This window comes from Prinia subflava, chromosome 5 (genome assembly GCF_021018805.1).
Source record: "Prinia subflava isolate CZ2003 ecotype Zambia chromosome 5, Cam_Psub_1.2, whole genome shotgun sequence".
In the NCBI taxonomy this organism is placed as follows: Eukaryota; Metazoa; Chordata; class Aves; order Passeriformes; family Cisticolidae; genus Prinia; species Prinia subflava.
The window spans coordinates 61,291,922-61,317,177 of NC_086251.1; the positions used below are offsets into that span (position 1 = coordinate 61,291,922).

Here is a 25,256-nt window from a genome sequence, read left to right on the forward strand (position 1 = left end):
CTACTCCCCGTCCCGCCCCGCGGGGCCGGGGTCGCCCCGTCCGGTCCGCCCGGCTCCGCTCGGCTCCGCTGCTGCGCTCGGCAACTCCCGCTCGGGGCTGCCGTGGCCGCTGTCGCGATGCGGGCGCTGGCGGCGGTGCTGGCGGCGCTGCTGGCGGTGGGGGCAGCCCTACCCCGCCCGGGGCTGCTCCCGCACGGCCCGGCCCGCGGCGATGCCCGCCTCCGGCCCGGGGACGACGAGAGCTCTCCGGGGGTGCTGCTCCGCCGCGCCCTGCGCCTCTACGGCCGCTCCGCCCGCCGCCTCTACGTGAGTCCCGGCCGGCCCCCCCTGCCCTCCTTCCCCCCGGCCGCTCTTGCTCCCTGCCCCGCTTCCTCTCCTCCATCCCTCTGTCCCTCCATCTTCACTCCGTCCATCTCTCCACCCTCTGTCCCCCCCTCCTTCCAGCCCTGTCTCTCTCCGTCTTCCCACTCTGCTTCCCTCCATCCCTCTGTCCCACCATCCCTCCTTCCTTCTGGCTTTTCACCCTCACATCTTTCCATCCTTCCTCCCACTCTTCCCTTCCTCCCCTGCCTTTACACCCCCTCCTCCTCCTCCTGCCCCTCCATGTGCACCTTCGCTGTCCCACCGCACGTGTTGTCCCCATCCATCCGTCCATCCGTCCATCCATCCATGCATCCGTCCGTCCGTCCGTCCGTCCGCCCTTCCCGCGCTGCTGCCCGGTGTCCCCGGCCGCGGAGGAACAAGAGGGGCCTTTCTCCTCCGCAGCTGTTCCCCGCCAGCAGCGGCTGCAGCTGGGGCGGCCCCTGAGCGCTGCGGCTCCCTGGGGGATGGAGCAGCCCGCGGTCTTTGTTTTCTGCCCGGCCGGATGGGGCCACGCGGCCTCGGGGCTCCCAGCCCGGTGCCCCTCTGCACCGAGGAGGAGGGGACAGGGACAAGGCACCGGCAGTGGTGGCACCTCTGCGGCTCCTGAGCACCCTGCACCGCTCTCCCTGCAGGTGGGCACCAACGGGGTCATCTCCAGCCAGGACTTCCCCAGGGAGACCCAGTACGTGGATGACGATTTCCCCACAGACTTCCCCGTCATCGCCCCCTTCCTGGCCGACCTCGACACCTCCGGGGACAGAGGGAACATCTACTACCGGCAGGATGACTCTCGGGACGTGCTGGACCAGGCTGTGGGATACATCCAGGCCGGCTTTCCCCGCTCTGCCGGCGCCTTCGTGCCCACCAACGCCTTCATTGCCACCTGGGAGGACGTGGGCGCCTACCAGGAGCTCTCCCAGGACCCCGAGCCCTCCACGAAGGTGAGGCCGAGGGGCTGGGCTCGGATGCCCCTCCTGCGTGCCTTGGGAGGGTGGGGTTTTCTTGTATGGTACCCAAACTGCTGATTCTTCTCCATCTGAGCAGCTGGATGGTGGCCCCATCCATCCATCCTTGGGTGAGCACCAGGGGGAACGTGGAGCTTTCCCCTCTGCTCAGAGCTGTGGCTGTGGTGGGGCTGTTGGCCAGAAGGGCTGTAGAGGTTGCCCTCATGGCTGGAGGTGCTTGAGCAAGGACATGGAGTGACAGGACAAGGGAGAATGGCTTTACACTGCTTGGATCAGATGTTAGGAAGAAATTCCTGGCTATGAAGGAGATGAGGCCCTGGCACAGGGTGCCCAGAGCAGCTGTGGCTGCCCCTGGATCCCTGGCAGTGCCCAAGGCCGGGCTGGACACTGGGGCTTGGAGCAGCCTGGGACAGTGGAAGTTGTCCCTGCCATGGCAAAGGTGGAATGAGATGAGTTTTGAGATCCCCTCAGCCCAAACCATTCTGGGATTCTGATTCTTTTCAGACAAAGCTTTCCCGTGCTGGCAGCTTGGCAGTGCAGGGCTGGGGGCAGCTGGGGGAGGTCCCTGCTTTGGGTCACCCATTGTGCTCCTGACCTTTACTGGTGGCTCGGGCTGGCCCTTCCTTCTGCCCCTGTGCTGATTAAGCTGCTGGCCAGGAACCGCCTTTGGAATTTCCACCGTGGGCTGATTTTGTGCCTGGAAAACAAGCTCATAGGTGGTCTGCCAGGTCAGGGGGGTGTGACCTGTGCTCTCCACCCACGGGGCTGATAAGGCTTCTGCGTGGGTGGACCTCCAGCGCTGCCTGTCCCCAAAAACGCCGGGTCATGAGCTGTCACATCGGGCTGATGACGTGCTGAGGAGGTGACAGCGACGCCCCGCCAGCTGCGAGGACCCCAAGGAGCTGAACAGGATGAGCTGCACGAGGAAAACTGTGGGGATGGATACCCAGAGCTGGGTGGTGGGAGATGGGCTCTCACCCAAAGCCCAGCAGCAGCCACGGGGTCCCCAGGGACCACCAGGAACCATCCCCAGGCATCCCCCCGCTCCAGGGCCCTTTGGTAGCGCGGTGCCGAGAGGGGAGCCAAGCAAGGCAAGAAGCTGAGGTTTGGAAGGAGCCGAGGCACATTTTTTCCTCTCATTTAAAAGTTGGGAAAACAGCTGAAGAGATGCCATCAGGGGCCTCACAGCGACCTCGCGGCCATCGAAAACGCAGCCTCCTCTTCTTTTCTCTTCCCTGTTGTGGTTTTTTTTTTTCCCTCTGAGAAGTTTGGATCAGGCTTTAAAATGAAACTGGTCTTGTTTGGAAACGAGGAGCTCCAGGGAGAGCTCCTGAAATGCAGCTTGTGCCTGTGTTTTGCTGAGCTCCCCCTTCGCCAAAACGGCTCAAAAACTCCCCAAACACCTCTTTCGTTCACTGACCAAATGTGGAGTTTCTGGAAACGCTGCCCTCCTGCTGCTCAGAACCAGGACTGACTCCCAAGCCTTTCCCCCTGCCCTGGAAAGTCACAGCTAATCCTTTTGGAGCCCCAAAAGTAGAAAACTGGGTTAAGGTGGAGGATCCCCAGACCCCCTCTTTGGGGATCCTGCCTGGGTGGGAGGTCTGGCAGTGCCGTGTCCCCTCCAACTCCTTGGGACATGCTCTTGGTGCCTTCAGTGACATTTTCCTGGGACAAGGCTTCTGTAGGAGCAAAACTTGCCCTTTTGGGCTGGAATTTGCCCTTTGCAGCTCTTTGCTGGGGGCTTCCCCCCTCCTTCCCTCCATCCCACTGTGCCAGCACATCGATGTCACCCAGCGATGTCACCCAGCGTGTCCCCCCTCGCCGCCCACCCCCAAGGCAGAATGAGTCCTGCAGCTGCTGCTGTGATTTGGCTGCGTGGGGGAGGAATCCAGCCCCGGGGGCAGGGGGGGTTATTCCACCCCCCTCCAGCTTTTTGGCCGCCTTTTCGGGGTCTCTGAATGCCCCGAGTGTGTGACAGGCACAACAAGGCTCTTTATATCCCGTGGGGCTGCCAGGAAATCCAGCGATGCTCTGGGGCCCCTGCACCCCAAAACCAGGGCTGGTGCTGTGGGGGGTGGGTTGGGGGGAGCCCCTGGCCTCCCTCCCGCTGCTCCGGGGGTGAAACTGGAGTTTAATCATTTTTCCTTCGCTCGGGCGCCGTTCCCTGCGTGCTGCTTCCAGCAGCTCGGTGGGGAGGGCTGCTGCTCCCTGCCTGGAGCTGTTTCCCGGGGCAGCAGGAGCGGTGTGGGGCTGGATCCTCGGTTTTTGGAGGGTGTGGGGTGCCGGGGGCTGGGCAGGGCTGTGCTGCCTCCTCGGCCTCCCTGTCCCCGGGGGTTGTGGCCGCGGTGCCGCCACCTGGCACGGCCCCAGGGCGGGCAGGCAGCCTGCCAACCTGCCTATAGCGGGATGTATGGGAAGCTGGGAGCACAGGAATGTTTTTTCCGGAGGAAACCGAGGCTAAAATTGTTCTCAGGGACAAGCGGGGGGTGCGGGTTTTCCTCTGGTGCTGATGGGGTGGAGCAGGGGGGTGTCAGTGGGGGGACAGGAGTGAGGGGCTCCCAGTGCAGGGTTACACGGCCAGGGATGCCCTTGGGACACCCTTGCACTGCGGGAGTGGCCTGGCTGTGCCGTGGGGATCCGAGGAGGATGCTGAGCGTCTTCCCAGGATGTGGCACTTGGGGTTGGCTGGGCAGGAGTGGCCCCAGCTCCTGCTCTTCCCCAAGAGGGCTCTGCAGGCTGATCAAGGAATGGCTTGGGAGGGACCTTAAAGAACATCCAGTGCCACCCCTTCCATGGCAGGGCAACCTTCCACTGTCCTAGGCTGCTCCAAGCCCTGTCCAGCCTTGCCTTGGAGACTGCCAGGGATCCAGGGGCAGCCACAGCTGCTCTGGGCACCCTGTGCCAGGGCCTCTCCACCCTCCCAGCCAGGAATTCCCAATCTCCCATCCATCCCTGCCCTCTGGCAGTGGAAGCCATTCCCTGTGTCCTGTCCCTCCAGCCCTTGTCCCCAGTCCCTCTCCAGCTCTCCTGGAGTCCCTTCAGGCCCTGAAAGCTCTCCCTGGAGCCTTCTCTTCTGCAGGTGAACACCCCCAGCTCTCCCAGTCTGTCTCCGTGGAGGTGCTTTCCATTGGAGGGCCCTTTTGGGGTGTTTCCATGCCCTGTGGGGTGTGTGGGGCTGCCTCTCACATCCCTGCCTGCCCTTCCTTCACTCCTCTGCTGTGTTCCTGCCCCTCCGTGCCATCCATCTGTCCCGCTCTCCCTTTGGCAGCTCAACACCTTCCAGGCAGTCATAGCCTACAACGATGAGGACACCTACACCATCTTCCTGTACCCCGAGGGCGGCCTCCAGTTCCTGGGGACGCGGCCCAAGGAGTCCTACAACGTCCAGCTGGAGCTGCCAGCCAGGGTGGGCTTCAGCTGGGGGGACGGCGATGACCCCAAGAGGGACGGGCTCTTCTACAGCCTGGCCAGCAGCGAGCAGGCTCTGAGGAACCTGGAAAGGTGAGTCCAACCTGAGGGGCTGTGGGTGTGGGCAGGAGGAGCATGGGGATCACCTTCTCCCAGCCCTGGAACCTTTCAGAGCCTGGAAAAATTTGGGGAGTGAGCTGGGGGTGCTGGGCTGGGCTCAGCCCCACATGCACAGGAGCTGTGCTGGGGTCCTGCAGGGGGTGGTGCTGCCTTCGGGGTGGCATTTCCAGCCTGGCTGTGACGATGTCTGTATGTGCTGTGTCCACAGGGAGAGCAACACGGGAATCCCCGGCGTGTGGGTTTTCCACGTGGGCAGCGCGGAGCGCGCGGAGCCGGGGGGCGGCGAAGGAGCCGCTCCTGCTGCACCTCAGAGCCCCCCCGAGCACCCCAACCCCGGCACCGCCGGCTCCACCCGCCCGCTCTCCAGCCACACATCCATGGCCCAGCGTCCCAGCCACGGGCCCCGCACCCCGGTGCTCCTGGGCTTTGTCCCCGGCAGGAGGGACGCCCCGGAGCAGAGCCGCTGGCTGCAGCCCAGAGGGGACGGTGGCACCTGGCAGAGCCACTCTGCCAACCCCTCATCCTACAGCTCCGGCCACCACGGCGTCGGCGTGGAGGAGGACGTGCATTTCAACCCCGATGGTGAGCGGCCACCAACCCTGCCCAGTAGGGACAGTGACCCAACGGGGTGATGACCCAGTGGGGACAGTGACCCGGGGGGGTGGCTCCCTAAAAAAGGACCCTGGCTGGAAGTTCACCCCATCCCAAGAGGCCGGGGCTGGAGGAGCCGCTCCTGCAGAGCTGCTGCTCTTGCAGCTCCTCCTCTCAGCTCAATCCCGCTGCCAAGGGGCTGCCGGAGCCACACGGCCCTGCCTGCTGGGCCCGCCAAGGAGCACAGGATGGGGTGGGATGCTCAGGGGACAGGTCCCAGCATGAGGTCAGCAGTGGCCTTGGCACCCTCCCCGCCACCGAGCCAGCTGTGGAGCCGCCATGGCACGTGCCCGGGGGGAGCAGAGCCCCGTCCCCAGCCAGCTGTCTCCCAAAAATACCCTCAGGAATTTGATCTCCGTGCCCTCTGTCAGATCTGCCTGAAATCAGGCAACAGGTTCCAAACTCTCCACCACCCCTCTGCGTCCCGGGTGGCTCTCTTGGGAACCGCAACTGCCAGCTGGCTCGTTTCCAGGCGGTGTTTTTGGGGCCGAGAAGGCGAGGCGCCCACCCCCTGTGAAGGGTGGCTTTGTCCCTGCGTCCCCAACCCTCTCCCTTTGTCCCCAGTGTTCACCTACAGCGCCGCCAGCAAGGAGACGTGCGCCCAGCACCACGGGCGCTGCTCCCCTCACGCCTTCTGCACCGACTACGCCGCCGGCTTCTGCTGCCACTGCCGGGCCACCTTCTACGGGAACGGGCGGCAGTGCCTGCCCGAAGGTACGCGGGGCGGGCGGCGGGGACGGGCAGCCCGTGCCTGGGCGGCCGCTGCCAGGGGTACCCGTCTCCCCGCCCAGGGGCCGTGCATCGCCTCAACGGCAAGGTGAGCGGGAGCCTGAGGGTGGGCCGCGCCTCCGTGCGCTTCCAGGACGTGGACCTGCACGCCTACATCGTGGGCAGCGACGGCAGAGCCTACACGGCCATCAGCGGGGTGCCCCAGCCCGCTGCCCGCGCCCTGCTGCCCCTGCTGCCCGTCGGGGGGCTCTTCGCATGGCTCTTCGCCCTGGAGGAGCCTGGATCGGAGAACGGCTTCAGCATCACCGGTGAGCGGGGCTCTGGGGTGTGGTGAGCGGGGCTTTGGGGTGTGGTGAGCGGGGCTTTGGGGTGTGGTGAGCGGGGTCTGGGGTGTGGTGAGCGGGGTCTGGGGTGTGGTGAGCGGGGCTTTGGGGTGTAGTGAGCAGGGCTTTGGGGTGTGGTGAGCGGGGCTTTGGGGTGTGGTGAGCGGGGTCTGGGGTGTGGTGAGCGGGGCTCTGGGGTGTGGAGAGCGGGGCTTTGGGGTGTAGTGAGCAGGGCTTTGGGGTGTGGTGAGCGGGGCTTTGGGGTGTGGTGAGCGGGGTCTGGGGTGTGGTGAGCGGGGCTCTGGGGTGTGGTGAGCGGGGCTTTGGGATGTAGTGAGCAGGGCTTTGGGGTGTGGTGAGCGGGGCTTTGGGCTGTGCTGTCACTCCCAGGGGTGTGGCTTCTGGGTGGGTGATGAGGGCTTCAGGGCAGCTCTGTGGTTCCTCCAATCCCTCTCTCAGCTGGCGCTCACCTGTTGCTGTGAGCCCCCCACGGGCATGCTGGAGTAGCAGGGAAGGATGCTTTGGGGTTGTCCCTACAAATGGTGCCTGTTCCCTTTTCCTGCCCAGGTGCTGAATTCACCCAGAGCCTGGAGGTGACGTTTTATCCCGGTGGGGAGACGGTCCAGGTCACTCAGACAGCCGAGGGCCTGGGGCCGGACAATTATTTAAGCCTCAGGACACACATCCAGGGTGAGGTGCCTTTCCTGCCAGAGAACGTCACCATCCACTTCACTCCTTACAAGGAACTCTACTCCTACTCCAGCTCAGGTAAGACCTGTGCTCACCTGGCTTCAGTCCCTCCCCCTGAACACCCGAAAACATCCGAGACACCTCGATGCTGACACATTTTCCCCACATCCCACGGGGCTCTCCGTGCCGCCCAGCAGCTGTGACATCCTCAGGCCAGCGGGAATACGTGGTGGCCGCGGGCACTGCCAACCAGACCTTGTCATACCGCCTGCGCCAGAACATCTCCATCTCGGGCTGCCCGCACTCGCGGCCGCCGGCGCGGCAGCGGCTCTCGGTGGCGCGCGCCTTCGCCCTCTTCGACAGCCACGAGCACGTCCTGCGCTACGCCCTGGCCGCCCGCATCGGCCCGGCACCAGGTGAGCGCCAGCACCCTCTGTGCCAATCCGTGTGCCAGCCCAGGGTGCCGGCCCTCAGCGGGGATGCTGACATCTCCCAAAGCTGCAGTGTGCTCGCTGTGCCCAAGATCAGCCAAAATCGAGGGGTTTTCCAAGCAGTCGGAGCTGCAGCGCTGCTGGCGGGGTGGGGGTGGCACGGCCGTGGTTCCCTGCGTGGGACAACGGTGCTTCAGCACAGGGGTGGTGCCTGCATCAGGTGTAAGTGGGGTGGTCACTCCTTGCCTCTCCCAGATCTTTTATTCCTCCAACACCCCTCTGTGCCTGCAGACGACGCCGAGAATCCCGCGGTGAGCCCGTGCCACGATGGCACCCACTCGTGCGAGGCCCCGGCGCGCTGCCAGCCCGGTGTGGGCACTGAGTACACGTGCGAGTGCACGGCCGGATACCGTGGGGACGGACGGGGCTGCCGAGGTCAGCGGGGCCGGGGAGAGCTGGGGCATCTGTGCCCATCTGGCACCGAGTGGCCGCTGGGGTTTGGGGGGCTGGGATGTCACAGCACCAAGCACAGGGATGCGGCATGGGGGAAAACTGAGGCAGGGTGCTGGTGGTCCCTGGGGAAGTGCTACAGGAGCAAATAAAATAGAGGAGGGGAGAAAAGGAGAGACGGGAAAAAAAGCAAAACCAGTGGAAAAATAATCCCTGCATTTCATAAATCCAGCCAGCTTCATTGTTGCTTTCTTATCACACCAAACTTCACATGCAAATTTATCTTCCAAATCTGGAGTCCCTTCCCACAAGGAGCTGCCCTGTACCAGTGAGCTGCACTGCACAGTGATGCTGGCGAGGAATTCAAGCATCCTGCCTTTCAATACGGAGCTGGTTTCCTTCTCCTGAAATCCCAGGTTAAGTGACCAATCTGATCACTTAATTTGAGGAGAAGGAAACAAAGTTTTAAACCACAAATAGTCAAGAATATTGGTGTGCATTGGACAAATGCTTATCAAAACTATCAAAGCAATCTTGTTCTTTTTTCCCTTCTATTTTGAGCTGATTAGAAAGTTAATTCTGTAGCTGATTAAATTCAGTGGCAGACACGGGATGGGCAGCGTGGGGCAGGATATTCCCTGTCAGGCCACAAGCAGCCAGACCATGAAAGCAGGGCTGTCCCACCACCATCGGGGTGCCCGGTGTCTCCTCCTCTCCCCAGATGTGGACGAGTGCGCCGAGGGCCTGAGCCAGTGCGGCCCCTTCTCCGTGTGCCTGAACGTGCCGGGCAGTTACCGCTGCGAGTGCCGCGGCGGCTACGGGCCGGCGGGGGACAGGCAGGCGTGTGTGCGTAAGTGCTGACCCCACCCGCGGTGTCCCCAACTCCTGTGCCCCATGCCCTGAGCACCCTCCCCTGTCCCCACAGCGCTGGCACCGCCGAGTGACCCCTGCGAGGACGGGCGGCACCCCTGCGCCCCGGGGGACCGGGCGCGGTGCCTGTCCCGCGGCGATGGCCGCGCCACCTGCGAGTGCCTCCCCGGCTACACCGGCGATGGCATCCGCTGCTCCGGTAAGGTGGGCACGGGGGAGACCCCACGCCACAGCTGCCGGGGTGTCCCTGTCCCCGCTGACGCCATCCTCCCCCTGCACAGACGTGGATGAGTGTGCTGAGAGCCCGTGTCACCCGGCCGCTGTCTGCTACAACACCCCGGGCTCCTTCTCCTGCCGCTGCCGGCCCGGCTACGCCGGCGACGGCTTCCAGTGCACGTATGGTGAGGTGCCCGCCGGCCCCGTGCCCTCTCTGCCTGGCACGGCTTCCCCAGCCTCACTCTCCTCCTTTCTGGCTCTCCAGCGGTGGAAGGGAACCCGCAGCGCCTGACGCCGTGCCAGCACGAGCGGATGTACCCGCGGGAGGTGCCACCCCTGGGCGACGGGCACGTGCCCCAGTGCGACGAGCAGGGCCGGTACCGGCCCCTGCAGTGCCACGGCAGCTCCGGGCACTGCTGGTGCGTGGACGCGGCGGGGCAGGAGATCGCCGGCACCCGGACGGCGCCGGGCACCACCCCCCCACGCTGCGGGAGCCCAGGTCAGTGACACCCGCCAGGGGTGAGGGGACAGGGCTGGGGCCTTGGGCATCTGGCTGGTGTCCCATCCCCTTTGGGCAGCAGCGTGGGGACAGCGGGGCCACAGTGAGTGGAGGGGACCTGTAAACTAAACAGCCATCAATCAAAACTTGGGAAGTTTCACCTCAGCATGGGAAGAATTTCCTCATGCTGGGGGTGGTAGAGCCCTGGAAAAGCTGCCCAGGAAGGGTGTGGACTCTCCTTCTCTGGAGATATTCCAAATCCACCTGGACATGTTCCTGTGCCACCTCCTCCAGGTGACCCTGCCTTGGCAGGGAGGCTGGACTGGAGGATCTCAAGATGTCCCTTGCAACCCCAACCATTCTGTGGCTCTGTGACCCTCTGCCCAAGCACCCTTCTGGGCCTTCACTGAGGGCAGGGTGCTGCAAAGTGGGTGCAGCGAGGGGCTCCTGGGTGTTCAGGGTGCCCTGGCCCATTGGGTTACAATGGCCTTTGGGCCACCTCCTGTGTTAGCTTGTGATGGAGGGAACAGCTATGAGGTGTCGAGGGGGCTGGAGTGGGGCTCCCACCCCAGACAAAGGGTGGGGGTGGTGCCAAGGTGCCAGGTGGCTCCGGGGGGGCTGCGTGGCACCCCCTGAGCCCGGGCTGGGGGCGCTTGCTGTCGGCAGAGTCCATCCAGCAGCTGACGCCCTGCGAGCACGCGCGGATGTACCCGCGGGAGGTGCCACCAGGGCCAGCACCCGTGGGCGACGCGCACGTGCCCCAGTGCGACGAGCAGGGCCGGTACCGGCCCCTGCAGTGCCACGGCAGCTCCGGGCACTGCTGGTGCGTGGACGCGGCGGGGCAGGAGATCGCCGGCACCCGGACGGCGCCGGGCACCACCCCCCCACGCTGCGGGAGCCCAGGTCAGTGCCCCGGGGAGCACCCTCGGCCAGCAGGGAGAGGGGGGCACAGGGCTCCACAAAGCCCTGAGTCCCCCCCGAACAGGGCGGTGACTGTCACCCTCCCGTGGCAGAGCCCACGGAGCGGCCCCCCAGCATGTGCGAGCGCTGGCGGCAGAGTTTGCTGGAGCACTACGGGGGCAGCCCCCGCGGGGACCAGTACGTGCCGCAGTGTGACCCCAGCGGGGACTTCACCCCGCTGCAGTGCCACGGGGACAGCGGCTACTGCTGGTGCGTGGAGCAGAGCGGCAGGGAGATCCCGGGGACGCGCTCCGAGCCCGGCACCACCCCGCCCTGTAAGAGCCCGGCGCCCCAAAGCGACCCCACCGCAGCGACAGCGCAGGTGCCGCGCCCCGCTCCAGGTGTGGCGCCCGGGGGACAATCCCTGAGCCACCTCTGTCCCCTCTGACACGCCAGGTCTGCCCAGTGTCGCCCCGCCCAGCGTCCGGCCCGAGCCCCGGCCCGACGTGTCCCCTCCAGCCGCGGGGACGTTCCTGCTCTACGCCCAGGGCCAGCAGATCGGGTACCTGCCCCTGAACGGCACCCGGCTGCAGAAGGAGGCGGCCAAGACCCTGCTCTCCCTGCATGTACGGTGTCCTTGGGAAGGGGATGGGGTGCAGGGGGACCGGAGGGACTTTGGGACAGGCTGGTGCTGCCACTCGGTGCTGTCACCTCTCTCTGAGCCGCTTGTCTGAGCTGTCGGGGTTTGGGGGGTTCACGCTGGTGTCTGGGGACATTGGCTGTGCTGCCGTGGTGGCACTTGGGACAAGTGACAGGACAAGGGGAATGGCTTCCCAGTGACAGAGGGCAGGGTTAGATGGGATTTTTGCATGGAATTACTGACTAGGGTGGGTGGGGGGGCTGAGGCCCTGGCACAGGGTGCCCAGAGAAGCTGTGGCTGCCCCTGGAACTGTCCAAGACCTGGCTGGAACCACCTGAGCTGGTGGAAGGTGTCCCTGCCCATGGCAGGGGTGGAACTGAATGACCTTTGAGGTCTCTTCCAACCCAAACCTTTCTGGGATTCTATGGATTCTATTTTCACCTCCCTCCAGCCATCCCCAGCAGAGCCAGGTCCCAGCCAGGTCCCAGACCTGGGGCTGCTCACAAAGGGAAGGAGCTCAGGGCTCCCTTTGTGAGAGCTCTCCAGGGTTGGTCACAGCCTTGACTTCCAGCTGCAAGGCTGGCCTTTTTTCCTTCCTTAGACTCCCCTTGGAGCGTGGCCATCTGCCTCTCCAGCCAGGCCAGGCCAGATCAAGGCAGAGGAACACTGAAATCTGGGCCAGGACCCTCCCTGCACCCTGGGGGAGCAAAGGACCTGGCCAAATATTCCCTCTCCCCATCCTCAAGGTCATTCCCCGGACTGGCTTTGCTCTTGGAGCACCCTCTCCTTCAGGGAAAGGGTTCAAATCCATCTGGATGTGGGTGTGAGCCTGCACCAGCTGGCCTAAAATCCTCTGCTGCAGGATTCAGCTGGGAGGGTGCAGTGGGAGCCCGTCAGAGCAGAGTTTTGCTGGGGAAATGGGATTTGAGTGCCATTCCCCACTTGCAGCGTGTCCCAGGCAGCTCTCAGTGCCAGCTGATGGGTTTGGGGTTGCTCCCTGATCCTCCTGGCAGGATCTCACCCCCTGTCCTCCCCCTGGCAGGGCTCCATCGTGGTGGGGATCGACTACGACTGCCGGGAGAAGATGATTTACTGGACGGACGTGGCCGGCCGCACCATCAGCCGGGCGGGCCTGGAGCCGGGCTCCGAGCCCGAGACCATCATCAGCTCAGGTGTGCTCCTGTCCCCAGTGTCACCTGCCCAGAGCCACGTCTGCTGCTCCCATCGCAGCTCCGGGTCCTCCCACTGATGCCTTTTGGGGCTCCCTAAAAACAGAGGCCAGACAGAATTAAGGGAATAACAAGCTGTTCTGTTTATTGGAGGGCCTTCAGGTCCATTTCGGGCAGATGAAGCTCCCCTAGGGGCTAGCTCCAAAATGAACAACAGGTCATGGGTTTCACACTTTTATAAGTTTGGTCCATTCGCACGTTGGGGGTTCATCTTCCAATGACAGATAATGAAGTAATGAAGTCATTTACCCCAAGTTTGCTCCCCACCCCGAGTCACTTTTGTTCACATCTCTCAGGGCCTGAGGCAGTGAGGTGCTCTTGATTCCCAGGCCTGGAGAGGAATTGTTTTGTCTGATTTCAATGGGAAAGCAGCAGCTCACACTGCCTTGTTAGCAGCGTTACGGAGTTATATGAGTTTGGAGTTATACGCTGAAGAACTACAGGGTTACAATACACAAAAAAAACCCCAAAAGTTAAAATCTTCAGGCATCACCACCCTTGGGGGGTGCCTGAGGGATCCCCCAGCAGCATTCCCTGAGCACGGCCGTGCCCCCAGCAGGCCTGGTGAGCCCCGAGGGGCTGGCCGTGGACCACCTGCGCCGGGCGCTGTTCTGGACCGACAGCGGGCTGGACAGGATTGAGCGCGCGCGCCTGGACGGCTCCGAGCGCCGCCTGCTCTTCGACACCGACCTGGTGAACCCCCGCGCCATCACCGTGGACCCCGTGCGAGGGTGAGCCCCGGCACTGTGCTCTCCAGGGGGGGTGATATACCCCGGGATATCCAGGATATATTATATACATCCCAGGATAAGCATCTCCCGGGGAAAAGGCGCGTGGGGAGGATTCAGGCAGAGCGGTTAAACCTCCACATCACACACGGCACGGCTCAGCAAGGAGAGGCAAGAGGGGCCTTTGTGTGATCAGGTGAAAGAGGGGGTTGAGACTTTCACTGGTAAATTTGCAGAGGACACTAAGCTGGGAGCGTGTGTCGATCTATCAGAAGGGAGGAGGGCTCTGCAGAGAGACCTGGAAGGGTTGGATGGATGGGCAGAGTCCAATGGGATGAAGATTATTAAGTCCAAGTGCCAAGTCCTGCGTTTTGGCCACAATAATCCCTGCAATGTTATCCAGCCTGTCCAGGCTGGGGATGGTGTGGCTGGACAGTGCCCAGGCAGAAAGGGGGTTCTGGTTGATAACTGACTGAACGTGAGCCAGCAGTGTGCCCTGGTAGCCAGGAAGGGCAATGGCTCCTGGCCTGGATCAGGAATGGTGTGGGCAGCAGGAGCAGGGAGGTCATTCTGCCCTTGTCCCTGGGCACTGGTGAAGCCACACCTCGAGTGCTGTGTCCAGCTCTGTCCCCTCAGTTTAGGAAGGACATTGAGGGCTGTGTCCAGCTCTGGCCCCTCAGTTTAGGATGGACATTGAGTGCTGTGTCCAGCTCTGCCCCTCAGTTTAGGATGGACACTGAGTGCTGTGTCCAGCTGTGTCCCCTCAGTTTAGGAAGGACATTAAGACTCTTGAGCTCATCCAGAGGAGACAGCAAGGCTGGAGAGGGGCTTGGAGCACAAACCCTGTGAGGAAGGGCTGAGGGAGCTGGGGGTGTTTATCCTGGAGAAAAGGAGACTCAGGGGTAACCTTATCACTCTCAGAACTCCCTGAAAGGTGGCTGTGCTCAGGTGGGGTTGGTCTCGTTCTTCAGGCAGCACTGACAGAACAAGAGGACACAGCCTTAAGCTGAGCCAAGGGAAATATAGGCTGGATATTAGGGAAAAGTTTTTTACAGAAAGGGTAATAAATTATTGGAATGGTTTACCTGGGGAGGTGGTGGAGTCACCATCCCTGGATGTGTTTAATAAAACAGTGGATGTGGCACTGGTGCCATGGTTTAGTTGAGGTGTTGGGGCATGGGTTAAACTCGATGATTTTGAAGGTCTCTTCCAGCCTGGTGATTCTGTGAGTTCTGAGTTCCAGCGAGGTTTATTCCTACACAGTGAAGGGAAATCAGGGACAAAGACCTGGCCATGTGCTGTGCACAGGCCTCAACAGGGGTCAGGAACCAATGATGTGAGGGCACAGGGGCAGTACAGGGGGCAGGGGAAGGTCAGGGACCTTTAGGGAAGATGGGGACAGCCACCAGGGATAGCACAACTCATGGGGAATCGGGGAAAGGAGAAACCAGGAGAACCAGGGATCAGGAGAGAAGGAGACTGGGGCAGAGCACACAGTGTTGCTCCATGGAGGAGGTCTTTCTTTCCATCCAGATGGAAACTCTGTGGTGTTCTTTCCAGGGCAGGACCCTGGGAACTCCCCTGAGAGGATGGAGGGATTCCACCGCGAGAGGCAGAAATCCCACAGGGATTTAGGATATGGAGCTTTGCAAGGTGCACAATCCAAGGCCCCGTCCTGACCCTGCACATCCTCTAGGAGGGATTGGCTCTGCTCCCCAGCCCCTCTTTTTATCTCATAGTTCCAGATCTGGCTAAAGTTGCTGTTTCAGTGTCAGGATGTGGATTATTTTGAAAAGCTGTGGGAATGCAAGCTGTGCCCCCAGGGTGCTGTTGGGATACAAAATGTGCTGCTCCTCAGACTCGCCCTCGTCGAGGAGCCGCAGTTTGGGTCATAAACATGTCTGATATCGTTCTGCTTTGCTTGGAGTGGGTTTTTCCTAACCAAATAAAGATGGTTCAGGCACTGATAAAGGAAAAAAACAGGCCTCTCTCCTGGCAAGAACCAGGATAATCTCCCACCACTCCTCACTGTTGTGTGCCCTGTTTGTGCATTATTTCCCAAGCAACCTTTACTGGACGGACTGGAATCGTGAAGCTCCCAAAATCGAAACTTCCACCGTCAATGGAGCCAACAGGAGGGTGCTGGTGCACACAGACATTGGTTTGCCCAATGGCCTGACTTTCGACCCCTTCTCCAAGCTACTGTGCTGGGCAGACGCAGGTAATGTCCCCAAGGATGGATCAGAGAATGTCACACTGAGCCTGGAGGGAAAATCCTGGATGTCTTCAGCCCAGGGCTACCTGTGGGCTCCAGTGTTGTACCAGATGAGGTTTAGATTGGATTTTAGGAAATATTTCTTCATGGAAAATGTTGTTTCTCAGGGCAGTGGTGGAGTCTTTGTCCCTGGAGGGATTTAAAAGCTGTGTGGATGTGGCACCTGGGGACATGGAGCACTGGTGGCCTTGGCAGTGCTGAGAAATGGCTGGACTTGGTCTTAGGGAGTTTTTCCAATCTGAATTTTATGATTCTACGTCTTCAGGCTGAAAAGCTATTTCAAAATGTAAAAAATCAGGAAAAGGTTCCTCCCCCAGAGGGTGCTGGCACTGCCCAGGGAATGGTGACACTCCCAAGGCTGCCAGAGCTCCAGGAGTGTTTGGACAGCGCTGCCAGGGATGCCAGGGTGGGATTGTTGGGGTGTCCTATGCTCCTTGTGAGTCTGTGAAATACAAAGAACATATTTGGTGTGGCATTTTCAGTGGGATGGGGAATGTTTTGTGCTTGAACAGGCACCAAGCACCTGGAATGCACATTCCCGGATGGCACCGGCCGCCGCGTCATCCAGAGCAACCTCAACTACCCCTTCAGCATCATCAGCTACGCCAACCACTTCTACCACACAGACTGGAGACGGTGAGCAGGAGAATCCCAGCCCCTGCACGGCTGGGAACGCTGAGCTCCCCTCCCTGAGAGGAAACCCAGCCCGCTCCCAAATCCTGGAGCCTCCCCAGAGCTCTCCTGGGTTTCCGAGTGCGGCTTCAGCACCACCTGCTTATAAATCTCAGCATGGAGGAGTTGTTGAGACACAAGCTCAGCTCCCTGGGAGGGACAGAAACAGTGGTTTGGGTTGGTTTTTTTTAACTAAAACTTGGCTCAAGTCTCTGGATCTAGATTAGATCCAAGGAAAGATCCTGTCCTCAGCCGTTCCCTTTGCCTCGGCACCGGGAACTCGCCTCTTCCCGCTCCAGCTGGAAGCTCTCACAACCCCCATCCAATCTTAGATTACCACGAGCACTTAAGAGCTTGCCACACTTGGAGGGGACTCTCAGGGAGATAATCTCTCCTTGGAAGGCTCTGTTCTGTGGCTGCATCACCACAGAGAAATGCACTGATTGAGCTGGAGGAGGATTTTACAGGGCAAATTTCTTTCCGCTTGTCCTGCACGTGTTCAGCCCAAGCTTTTCAGCTGCCTGTTCTTAACCACACATAAAATAGGGGGAAAACCCCAAATTTCATAGGTGAATAAAACTCTTCTTCTCCTTTTTTCACCAGGGATGGGGTGATAGCTGTAAATAAAGAAACGGGCGCCTTCACTGATGAGTATCTTCCAGAGCAGCGATCGCACCTCTACGGAATCACAGCGGTTTATCCCTACTGCCCTGGAGGTAAAACCCACCCAAACCCCAGCCCCTTGGGGATTCTGATGGCTGCTGGGTGCTGACAACACTAAAAAATCTCCATTTCTCCCCACAGCCAGGAAATAGGAACTCCATTTTCGAGGAAACAACGATCTTTGCGCCCAGAGGAATTTCAGACCCAGAGAACTGTCACTGCATACAAGGGGGGAGAAGCCCCTCAGCAAGGCCAATGAAGTGCCCTGCTTTCCTGCAAAAGATTTTCAAGTATTTTCTATAGTTATACCTCAAGACTTTACTACTGTATTTTTTTACCAAGTGGAAAACTTTATCACCAAAAAACCAAAAAAGTCCTGGGAAGCTCAAGCCATGACTCAAACTCTTCCTCATGCAAAATTTTGAATGTAGCTTTTTTTTTACTCCAATGTTTTATTTTATTGGAAGAAGAATGGATTCATTTTTCATAGGTTTGACAATCTGACCGAGAGATCCTTTTATCCAAAAATTAAGTGCCTGTGGGAAGCTGTGGATGCAGTAAATTGCTGGGTCTAAATGACAAACAGCCCTGAGGACAGAGACTGTGTGTGCTCCAAAATCCTGCAGAACAGGGATGGGATGTGGCAAAGGCATTGAAGATTTTCCAGAGGATAATTCTGTGTTTTCACCACTGCCTCCATGCATGTCTTTTAGTATTTATATTAGAAGAATATGCTAGAATTGATCTGTCCCTGCTTGTTGGGTCTTCCAAGTGCCTTCCTAGACCTACCCAGTGTAGACCAATACATGTTCAGAAATACCAGTTACGTTGTAATGCTTCACTTTTTTCTAGGTTACTTCAATAATTGAATAAAAAAGGTTGGTTTAAGTTTGGATTCCCTTTGGATTCAGTTGTTCACTATTTCAGTTGTAGGGGAATATTTCAGTGTGGGGAAGCAGCAAGCAAGCCAGGAGCAAGCTGTTCCTAGGGCAGGACCTCAGGAAAAAAAGATTTTATGTAACATTCCCCTCAAGACAAACACAATGAAAAAGAGACACACAAACACACAAAAAAAAGCCCTATTTGCCAACTCAGAACAATTTGTCTGTTTCCCTCAATTTCATTTATTTCAAGAAAAAACTAGTAATTCATCAGAAGTGGGAATTTAATTTCCTGTTTTCTTTCCAAACAGGCGAATTAATCCCATTTCGAACTGCATGCCAGAGCGGGAGCTGGTTCCTAATTGCACAGAGTGCCCAGGGGCTGAGAGCTTTCCTCCCTTCATCTGCCCACTTTGCCCAGTCTGTGGTCAGTCTTGGGGTCAGCAATGATGGCCTGCACGGCCACGATGGCTTCGTTGATTTTGGTCTGCAGCTCCCGCAGCTCCTCGATGTGCAGCAGGCGGAGGATTTGGGCAGCCTCGTTGATAACGGCATCTGGGGAGGGGCACAGAGAGCAGGGTGGATTATCCAGAGGTTTGTCCATCATTTTCAGCTCACAGGAGGGATTTAAGGAAGTTTTAATGCTCTGCACGTTGTTCCTGCTGTTTCCAGGCTGGAAACAGAGAACTTTCCCTGCTGCTGGAGAGGGACAGGGTGGCCTCCAAACCTTCCTCACATCCAGGGTCAGGGAATGAGGGAATCACAGGCTGGGTTAAGCTGCAAGGACCTTAAGGATCACCTCATTCCAACCTCCCCCTCCCAGGTTGGTGTGAAACATTCCCAGCAGGGATTTCAGTGATGTGGAGCAGGAGTGAAGGCAGACCCGTGGAGCCCCAGCTCACCCAGCTGCTCCTTATCAATAACCCATCAGGTTTATCAATAATCCATCAGGTTTATCAATAACCCATCAGGTTTATCAATAACCCATCAGGTCACGCCCACTGGAGCTGCCTCGATGGGATTTTAGGAGAAAGGAGGCAGCTGCAATCCATGGAAGCAGCACAGCTGTCCTCTGCTGGTAGCAGCAGGATTTACAAACAGCGGGATGCATTCCTCGGGCTGCCACTAAAAGCTGTTATTTAAACATTCCAAACAGCCTGGATTTAGGCTTTGCTGCTCCCAACCCAAAATGCTCAGGAGTGCTCATAAATAACCAGCTGGGGGGGAGGAATTCTTTCCACTCCAGGGTTTTTTACTGTCCACATCAGCTCTGGATTTGACAGTAATAACTCTGTCAAAGGCAAACATTCCCATTTAAAAGTCACATTAGGGGCAGTGCTCACCTCCCGTGTCAAATCCAAGAATGTGCTTTTCCAGAGCAACAGGCAGACCCTGGAAAAGGAAAAAAAAACCTGTTTAAAATGTCATTTTAGGTGTTTGGTAAATAAAATCAAGCACTAGAGCAGGTAACTGGGGGAGAAAATAATGGGTTTTGCTTAGAGAAAAATGTGTGAAAAGTTTGAAAAGTCACCATTGATTAAACAATTCCCTTTGTGTCCTGAAACACCAAACCCAAAGTGTTATTAAAGAAAAATCTTCCTGCTTAAGAATCCCTCCTTGGATACACAGTGCCTGCATTCAATCCTTAAAAGGCCAACAGCAGGACTGGGAGGCATCACCCAATCCTGCAGCTTCCCAGGAAAACAAAACTGGGCTTTCTCAGAAACTTCTGCCTTTCAGCAGCTGCCAGGCGTGGGGCAGGGGCTGACTGCAAAGAGCTGCAGAAATTCTCTGTAATCAACATTTGCTGAGCTCACAACATCCCCAGAAGCAGCTGCTCGAGTGTTAAGCTTAGGAATAAAGCGAAATATTCCGTTTTCTAAACATTCTCTCTATTAAAACACCACAAAGCAAAATTTATTAGTGGTCGTCTCTAAGCATTGCTCTGTTTCCTTTGCCCTGTCCAGCTGCAGAGGAGTGGTCACACTAAATCATCACTCAGGGAGCTTCAACATGCACTTAAAATTAGATTTAAACATTCCAAATCCCCGAATTTGCTTTTATGACCCTCAGTAAGTTTTTTCAACATTTGCCAAAAGCCTTGCATTCTGCACAACAGAAACATCAGAGTTCAATACCATCAATTTCTGCAGGGATGGGGCTGTAAAGCTTTTAGACAGTGAAAATTTCCTTTAAAGGCTTTTATACACATGGAAAAAAATAGAAGAATCTGAGTTGATCAAAACATATTAAATGCAAACTGGTGGGGTTTTGCAAAAAGTGGGGTTTTTCCACAGCCTTTATAGTAAAATCCACGTCTAACTGCAATCTTAAAAATCCATCTCCACTGTTGAAGCTGGTGATAAAAATGCCACAAAAGCCACTTCAGAAAGATTCCAGAAATATCAGACTTCCTACATGGATTTTTTTCTTTAATATCTGAGGTTTGTGCTTAAGGTTCCAAAGAGCTCCCTGCCAGCCTGGGGTGTCCTCGAGTCACACGAGCAGGAAAAATTGTGACTTTTTGTCTTTTTTTTCTCCTCAGTTCTTTGTGGCTGAATTCCCCAAGGTTTCTCCAGTGTCACCTGGGAGCAGGAATTTCCTTACCCTCCCTTCTTCCCACACTCCCTGAGTTTGATCTTTTTTTGGGAAGCTGCCTTTGGAATCCCCTCACAAGCTCAGGATCCTTTGTGCAGCAGCTTCAAACGGGGAATAAACTAAAAACAGAGCACCTTTACATCAGGAGCTACACAGACAGCTTCACTTCCAGCCTCACTCCCTACAAATCTGATTTATGAATGCTGCACAAAAATTTGGCCATTTACAAACCAGTCAAAACCTGAAGAATAAATCTAATTTTCCATCATTCTTTTTTAATTCCCAACCCAGCCATCCTCTCTGCTTTGGAGGTATTATTTCCTTTTTTTTTTTTCCTGGCACATGAAGATGTTGATGGTCCCTCCTGGCAGAAATTTTCCTGCTTTTAACCACCCCCTTTCCTCCACACCCCTTGGAACGTGGCATTCCTAAGGAAAATTCCCTCCCAGGTTATCTCCCAGACAGAGACATCTCAGCCCTGCTGATGCTTTGAAAATCAGATAGGAACAATTCTCTGGCAGGAACAAAAAAATTTCCCTGCTCCTCCAAGAAAATCTCATTTTGATCCCAGCTGTGCAGCTATGAAAACAACAACTAAAAGCTGCTTTTTATTAACGTTACAGAACCTAAAATGAAGACAACAGGCTCAGCTGCTTTCCCATTTTCCTGCTCTTTGAGCAGTTTTATGGATTTGCAAGTCCAAAGCTTTGAATTATCCTTCCAATGCTTCTGGAAACTGCAGCAACTCGGAGCACCTGTGATTCCCACTTGGAAAACACCATCAGCAGGGGGATGATAATAAATAAATGAACAAATAAACAAATAATAAATCAATAAATCGTGGATTGCTGTCAGCAGCTGGCAAAAAAAGGAAGGAATTTGGGCTCTTTGAGCAGATCCAGCTGCTTCAGCAGGGACACTTGTACTCATACACCTGCAGGGCAGGTGAGGCTGCCCTTCCCAGCTTTTCCCAGCCTTTCCCAGCTCTGCCAAATGCTGGAGAGATCTGGAATGATGAGGAAATCACAAACTAAAAACCCACAGTCATCCCCTGGAACATCTTCCCAACAGACAGCTCGTGGTTAGCAAAAGAATTCTGCAAAAATCTGAGTTTCAGGGCAGGAATTTCCTTCAGCACTCCTTTTTTTGGGAAGAGAGGAGGGAGGAGATGGATTTCCAACATCCCATTCCTCGAACACGTATGAGGTGTCCATATGAAGCAAACCACTGCATACAAGGAATATTTCAACCTCTTTCTGCAGCCAACACTGCTAATTCCACGGAAAATCCAGATTGTGCATTTCTCCTCACACCATAGGCCTGCTGCACTGAACAGTCAGGATAATCCTCTGGAAAATACCTCAGGGAAGAGCTGTTCCGTGGTTCCTCACACAGGTAAATTTGTGTTCAAATGGAACAAATCCAGCTTTGAGCACTGCTCTCCATAACCCTGGATCTGCTGGAATCAGGATGGTTGGGATAAATTAAGCTTCCACCTCCCTCCTAAATGAAGTGTTGGCACAGAACTGGTTTTGACTGAGGGGACAGAGCTTTATCTTCATTAATTAGCAGGGAATAATTAACCCTGGCCATGGGTACAAACCTCCTTGGACTGGCTGGCTTTGGCTATGGCATCCTGTGTCAGGCGCTCCTGAACCAGAATCCGAATGGCCTGGGAAAAACATGGAAAGGGGACAGGAATTAATTCATGTCTTCAGGCATTTCATTTTTCAGTGATTCCAAGGGAAAAAGAGCCAGAATTATAACCTCAAACCCAGTTTTGTGACAGGTTTTTTATTCTGGAAAACTCTTCCAGCTCTTAAATCTCTCCACTCAGGAATAACCTTGGCATGAAGGATCTCAGCCAGGTGTGCAAGGCAGCTGAACCAGAAGTGACAAGGACATTGATTTCACACCATTAATTCCTGCCACTCCTGGGACAGAAGCTGCAAAATACAAGGAATAGCCTGGAAAGCTTGGGATTTTTAGCCTGGAGAAAAGGAGGCTCAAGAGGGTGACAGGAGGGAACGGCCTCAAGCTGTGCCAGGGGAGGTTCACGTTGGATATCAGGGAAATTTTCCTCCTGGGAAGGCTGGACAGGCACTGGAAAGGGTTTCACAGTGGTGCAGTCCCCATTCCTGGAGAGATCCCAAAGTTGTGTGGATGTGGCACTTGGGGACAGGTGGCAGTGCTGGGAATGGTTTAAAGGTTGGAATGGTTTAAAGGTCTTTTCCAACCTAAACAAATCCATGATTCCAAAATGAGCTGGTCACAACCCCAAAGCAGCAGCACCAATCTTATTTTCCTGAGTTCTCACACCTTTAACTCTGCAGTACAATGCAGAGGAAGGGAATGCTGCCCTGGGGAGGGAATCCTGCCTTGGGAAGGGAATGCTGCCCTGGGAAGGGAATGCTGCCCTGGGAAGGAAAGGCTGCCCTGGGAAGGAAAGGCTGCCCTGGGAAGGAAAGGCTGCCCTGGGATGGGAATGCTGCCCTGGGATGGGAATGCTGCCCTGGGATGGGAATGCTGCCCTGGGAAGGAAAGGCTGCCCTGGGAAGGAAAGGCTGCCCTGGGAAGGAAAGGCTGCCCTGGGAAGGGAATGCTGCCCTGGGAAGGGAATGCTGCCCTGGGAAGGGAATGCTGCTGCCAGCATCTTTTGGGAAGTGCTGAACCACCTCCCATATGCAGAGAAACCTGGAGCAAGGCTTCCCAGGCAGGCTTGGAAAAACCTGAGAGCAGAAAGGAATTAATTTTAGCCTTGGGAACAAGAGCAGCCTTGACTTTGACAATCCTGGTGCTCATCTGTCTTCCCTGGCTGCAGCACATGGGGTGAAATCCTATCAGAGCTCTCAGTTACTGATACCTACAGCTCCAGATGCCTCCAAAAATAACTGCAGGAACACCACACAGGCAGATTTCCACAGGAAAGAAGAGCTGGCTCTGTCAAACACATTCCCCAGACTCTCCCTGATGAGCAGCCCAAAGTGACAGAAGCTGCTCCGTGTTTCTCCTCCAGGATTTCTCCCAGTTTTGGTCATGATTAAAGCTGAGCTGATACCAGAACGTTGTCACTTAAATACTTCTAGAATTCTTTCCCTGAAGGAAGTGGCCTGGACAAAGGAATGATTTGATGAGTGCTTTAATTCCAGCAGTGAAACCAGACCTTGTGGAAGAGGATTCCAAGTGCCTTTGGCATTAGGAAATATCCAACTGTGTCCCACAGATGCTTTGTGATCAACTTGCCAGGTTTAAATGAAGAAAATGGGATTTAAACCTCTGCTCATCCTGGCCAGATGTCTGTGGTGTGCCTGCACCCTTTGGCTCTCCCAAAACATCCACTCCTGAGTGTCCAAGCCTGGAGAGGGAGCAGAAATTCCCTGCAAACCTGCTCATTGTGGGGGAGAATAAAGAGTCTGACACTTCCTAACATCATCATCCCAACCCCAAAACCAGCTCTGCATTGTTCCTGGAATGTGGATTTTTCACTCTTAGTGGAATTAAAAGCAAGAAAATTCAGGCTAGATTTACCCAAATCTGTCTGGAAAAAAAAAAAAGAGATGTGGAACTGTGACAGAAATGTAAATACATTTATCCAGAATTATACACCCAGTAAAGTTTGCCAGCCCTGGGAGAAGATCTGAAGGAATTTTGCTAAGAGCTGAGCTCGTTCACACTGCAAATCCTCATTATCACCACACCCAGGGTCTCCTCTCCCTGCCTGATGTCCCTTTACACTGATTTTTGTGGGGTTTTGAGTGGTTTTCGGTAGGGGATTCATGTATGAGATCTCCATCTCCCTTCAAGATCAAAGAAGGATATTTTGGGAAAGGAAAGTAGGAAACCACACTGGAGAGAAGGAGAAAAAAATGGATAGAAAAAAATGGATGCAGGCTGAAAACTCCTTAAGAAACCAAGTTACCATAATATTCTTCCAAGAGTTACAGACTTACACTAAATAAACTTCAATACCCACAGCTTTTGGTTTCTCCAAAACAAGTTTAGCAAATATCACAACAATTGTCATGAACAGAATTTTATGGTTTGATTTGGTTTATTTTTCAGTGAAATGCTTTTATTTAATGACAAACAAAACAAAGTTTATTCCCTAACTAAGTTTATTTAGGTATATTATGACATGATCAAGTAGGAACTTGGGATTTTACACTCATCAATAATGTGGTTTTTGCTTAAAAAAATACAGTATGGGTTTGACCCCAAATCTATAGAGTTCCACCAGAATGTCAGAAATTTTCTTAAAGGCATAAAAAAGATGGTTTAAAAAATTAATTAGCCTATTTAGGGCACTTAAACCCCATAATTAGTCGTCAAAATTAAATTAAACTGACTTCAGTAATGACAAGGAGTAAACAGTTCATAAGACCAAAAGAAAAAGGAAACTTTTAACTGTAACTCCTCCCCTGTTGTTTTAAAACATCCTTGGCATCATTAACTTCTGAATTTTCAAGTTTCTCTGAATTTCTAGCACTGGAACAGAAACTTCTCCTTTGAGGATGTTCCTTAAGGAACTCAGCTAAAATTGTTTACCAGGATAATTCTCCCTGCATGAATTTTCATGATTTATCTTCTGTGTTCTTTTCTGCTTGAAAAGACACAGAGATTTTTTTTTCCCCTATCTTTGTCTAAAAATTCACCTTTATCAGTAACTGCACCTCAAGCTATGAACACACACCAGGCACTGGGGAAAAGAAGGAAAAAGGAGGTGGGAAAAGTGTGAAACTCACCTTGAGCATCACCAGGTAATCATCATGTCTCTGGATCTGAAGAAGATTAGCCAAAGCCATCACTCCAGCCTTGAAATCAGGATTATTCACTGGAAAAAAAAGGATTGTCATTAAAAATAATATAAAATAATGATTTTTTTTAGTTTATCTGATTCCTGCAGGCAGAATTGGCTCCCTGGTATTGGATTGGTCTTAAGGATGGACAAAGGCAAC

General features: G+C 55.7%; 2 protein-coding genes across 7 annotated transcripts in view; one reads left to right on the top strand and one right to left on the bottom strand.

Moving 5' to 3' along the window:
* NID2 (nidogen 2) lies at positions 1 to 17,710 on the top strand. 4 transcript variants are annotated; one of them, XM_063399683.1, is made up of 22 exons: positions 1 to 306; positions 996 to 1,304; positions 4,597 to 4,829; positions 5,065 to 5,438; positions 6,072 to 6,221; positions 6,299 to 6,544; positions 7,127 to 7,327; positions 7,444 to 7,665; positions 7,972 to 8,115; positions 8,852 to 8,980; positions 9,056 to 9,199; positions 9,282 to 9,401; positions 9,482 to 9,715; positions 10,382 to 10,618; positions 10,729 to 10,950; positions 11,072 to 11,241; positions 12,298 to 12,427; positions 13,041 to 13,215; positions 15,276 to 15,433; positions 16,000 to 16,123; positions 16,763 to 16,875; positions 16,964 to 17,710. In XM_063399683.1, exons 1-22 carry the CDS (start codon positions 118 to 120, stop codon positions 16,972 to 16,974), a joined length of 4,035 nt encoding a protein of 1,344 aa, XP_063255753.1. In that variant the 5' UTR covers positions 1 to 117; the 3' UTR covers positions 16,975 to 17,710. The 4 variants fall into 4 exon arrangements, with proteins under 4 accessions (XP_063255753.1, XP_063255754.1, XP_063255755.1 ...); XM_063399684.1 differs by having other exon boundaries at positions 2 to 306; positions 7,447 to 7,665; XM_063399685.1 differs by having other exon boundaries at positions 3 to 306; positions 13,044 to 13,215.
* The window catches only part of RTRAF (RNA transcription, translation and transport factor), a 13,964-nt gene continuing 5,962 nt past the window's right edge, over positions 17,255 to 25,256 (bottom strand). For all 3 annotated transcript variants that reach the window (XM_063399691.1, XM_063399689.1, XM_063399690.1), the window contains 4 exons: positions 25,044 to 25,132; positions 21,905 to 21,973; positions 19,047 to 19,095; positions 17,255 to 18,258 (listed from right to left, as the gene is read on the bottom strand). In XM_063399691.1, coding sequence (XP_063255761.1) covers positions 18,104 to 18,258; positions 19,047 to 19,095; positions 21,905 to 21,973; positions 25,044 to 25,132 — 362 coding nt within the window. In that variant the 3' untranslated portion in view covers positions 17,255 to 18,103. The remainder of the gene's footprint in view (positions 18,259 to 19,046; positions 19,096 to 21,904; positions 21,974 to 25,043; positions 25,133 to 25,256) is intronic.

What these genes read in the sequence shown, in the direction of transcription:
- NID2 (XM_063399683.1), top strand. Translation starts at nt 118, where the DNA reads ATGCGGGCGCTGGCGGCGGTGCTGGCGGCGCTGCTGGCGGTGGGGGCA. An exon ending in CGTGCATTTCAACCCCGATG is followed by an intron (nt 5,439 to 6,071) that starts GTGAGCGGCCAC and finishes CTTTGTCCCCAG; the next exon opens with TGTTCACCTACAGCGCCGCC. An exon ending in GAACGGCTTCAGCATCACCG is followed by an intron (nt 6,545 to 7,126) that starts GTGAGCGGGGCT and finishes TTTCCTGCCCAG; the next exon opens with GTGCTGAATTCACCCAGAGC.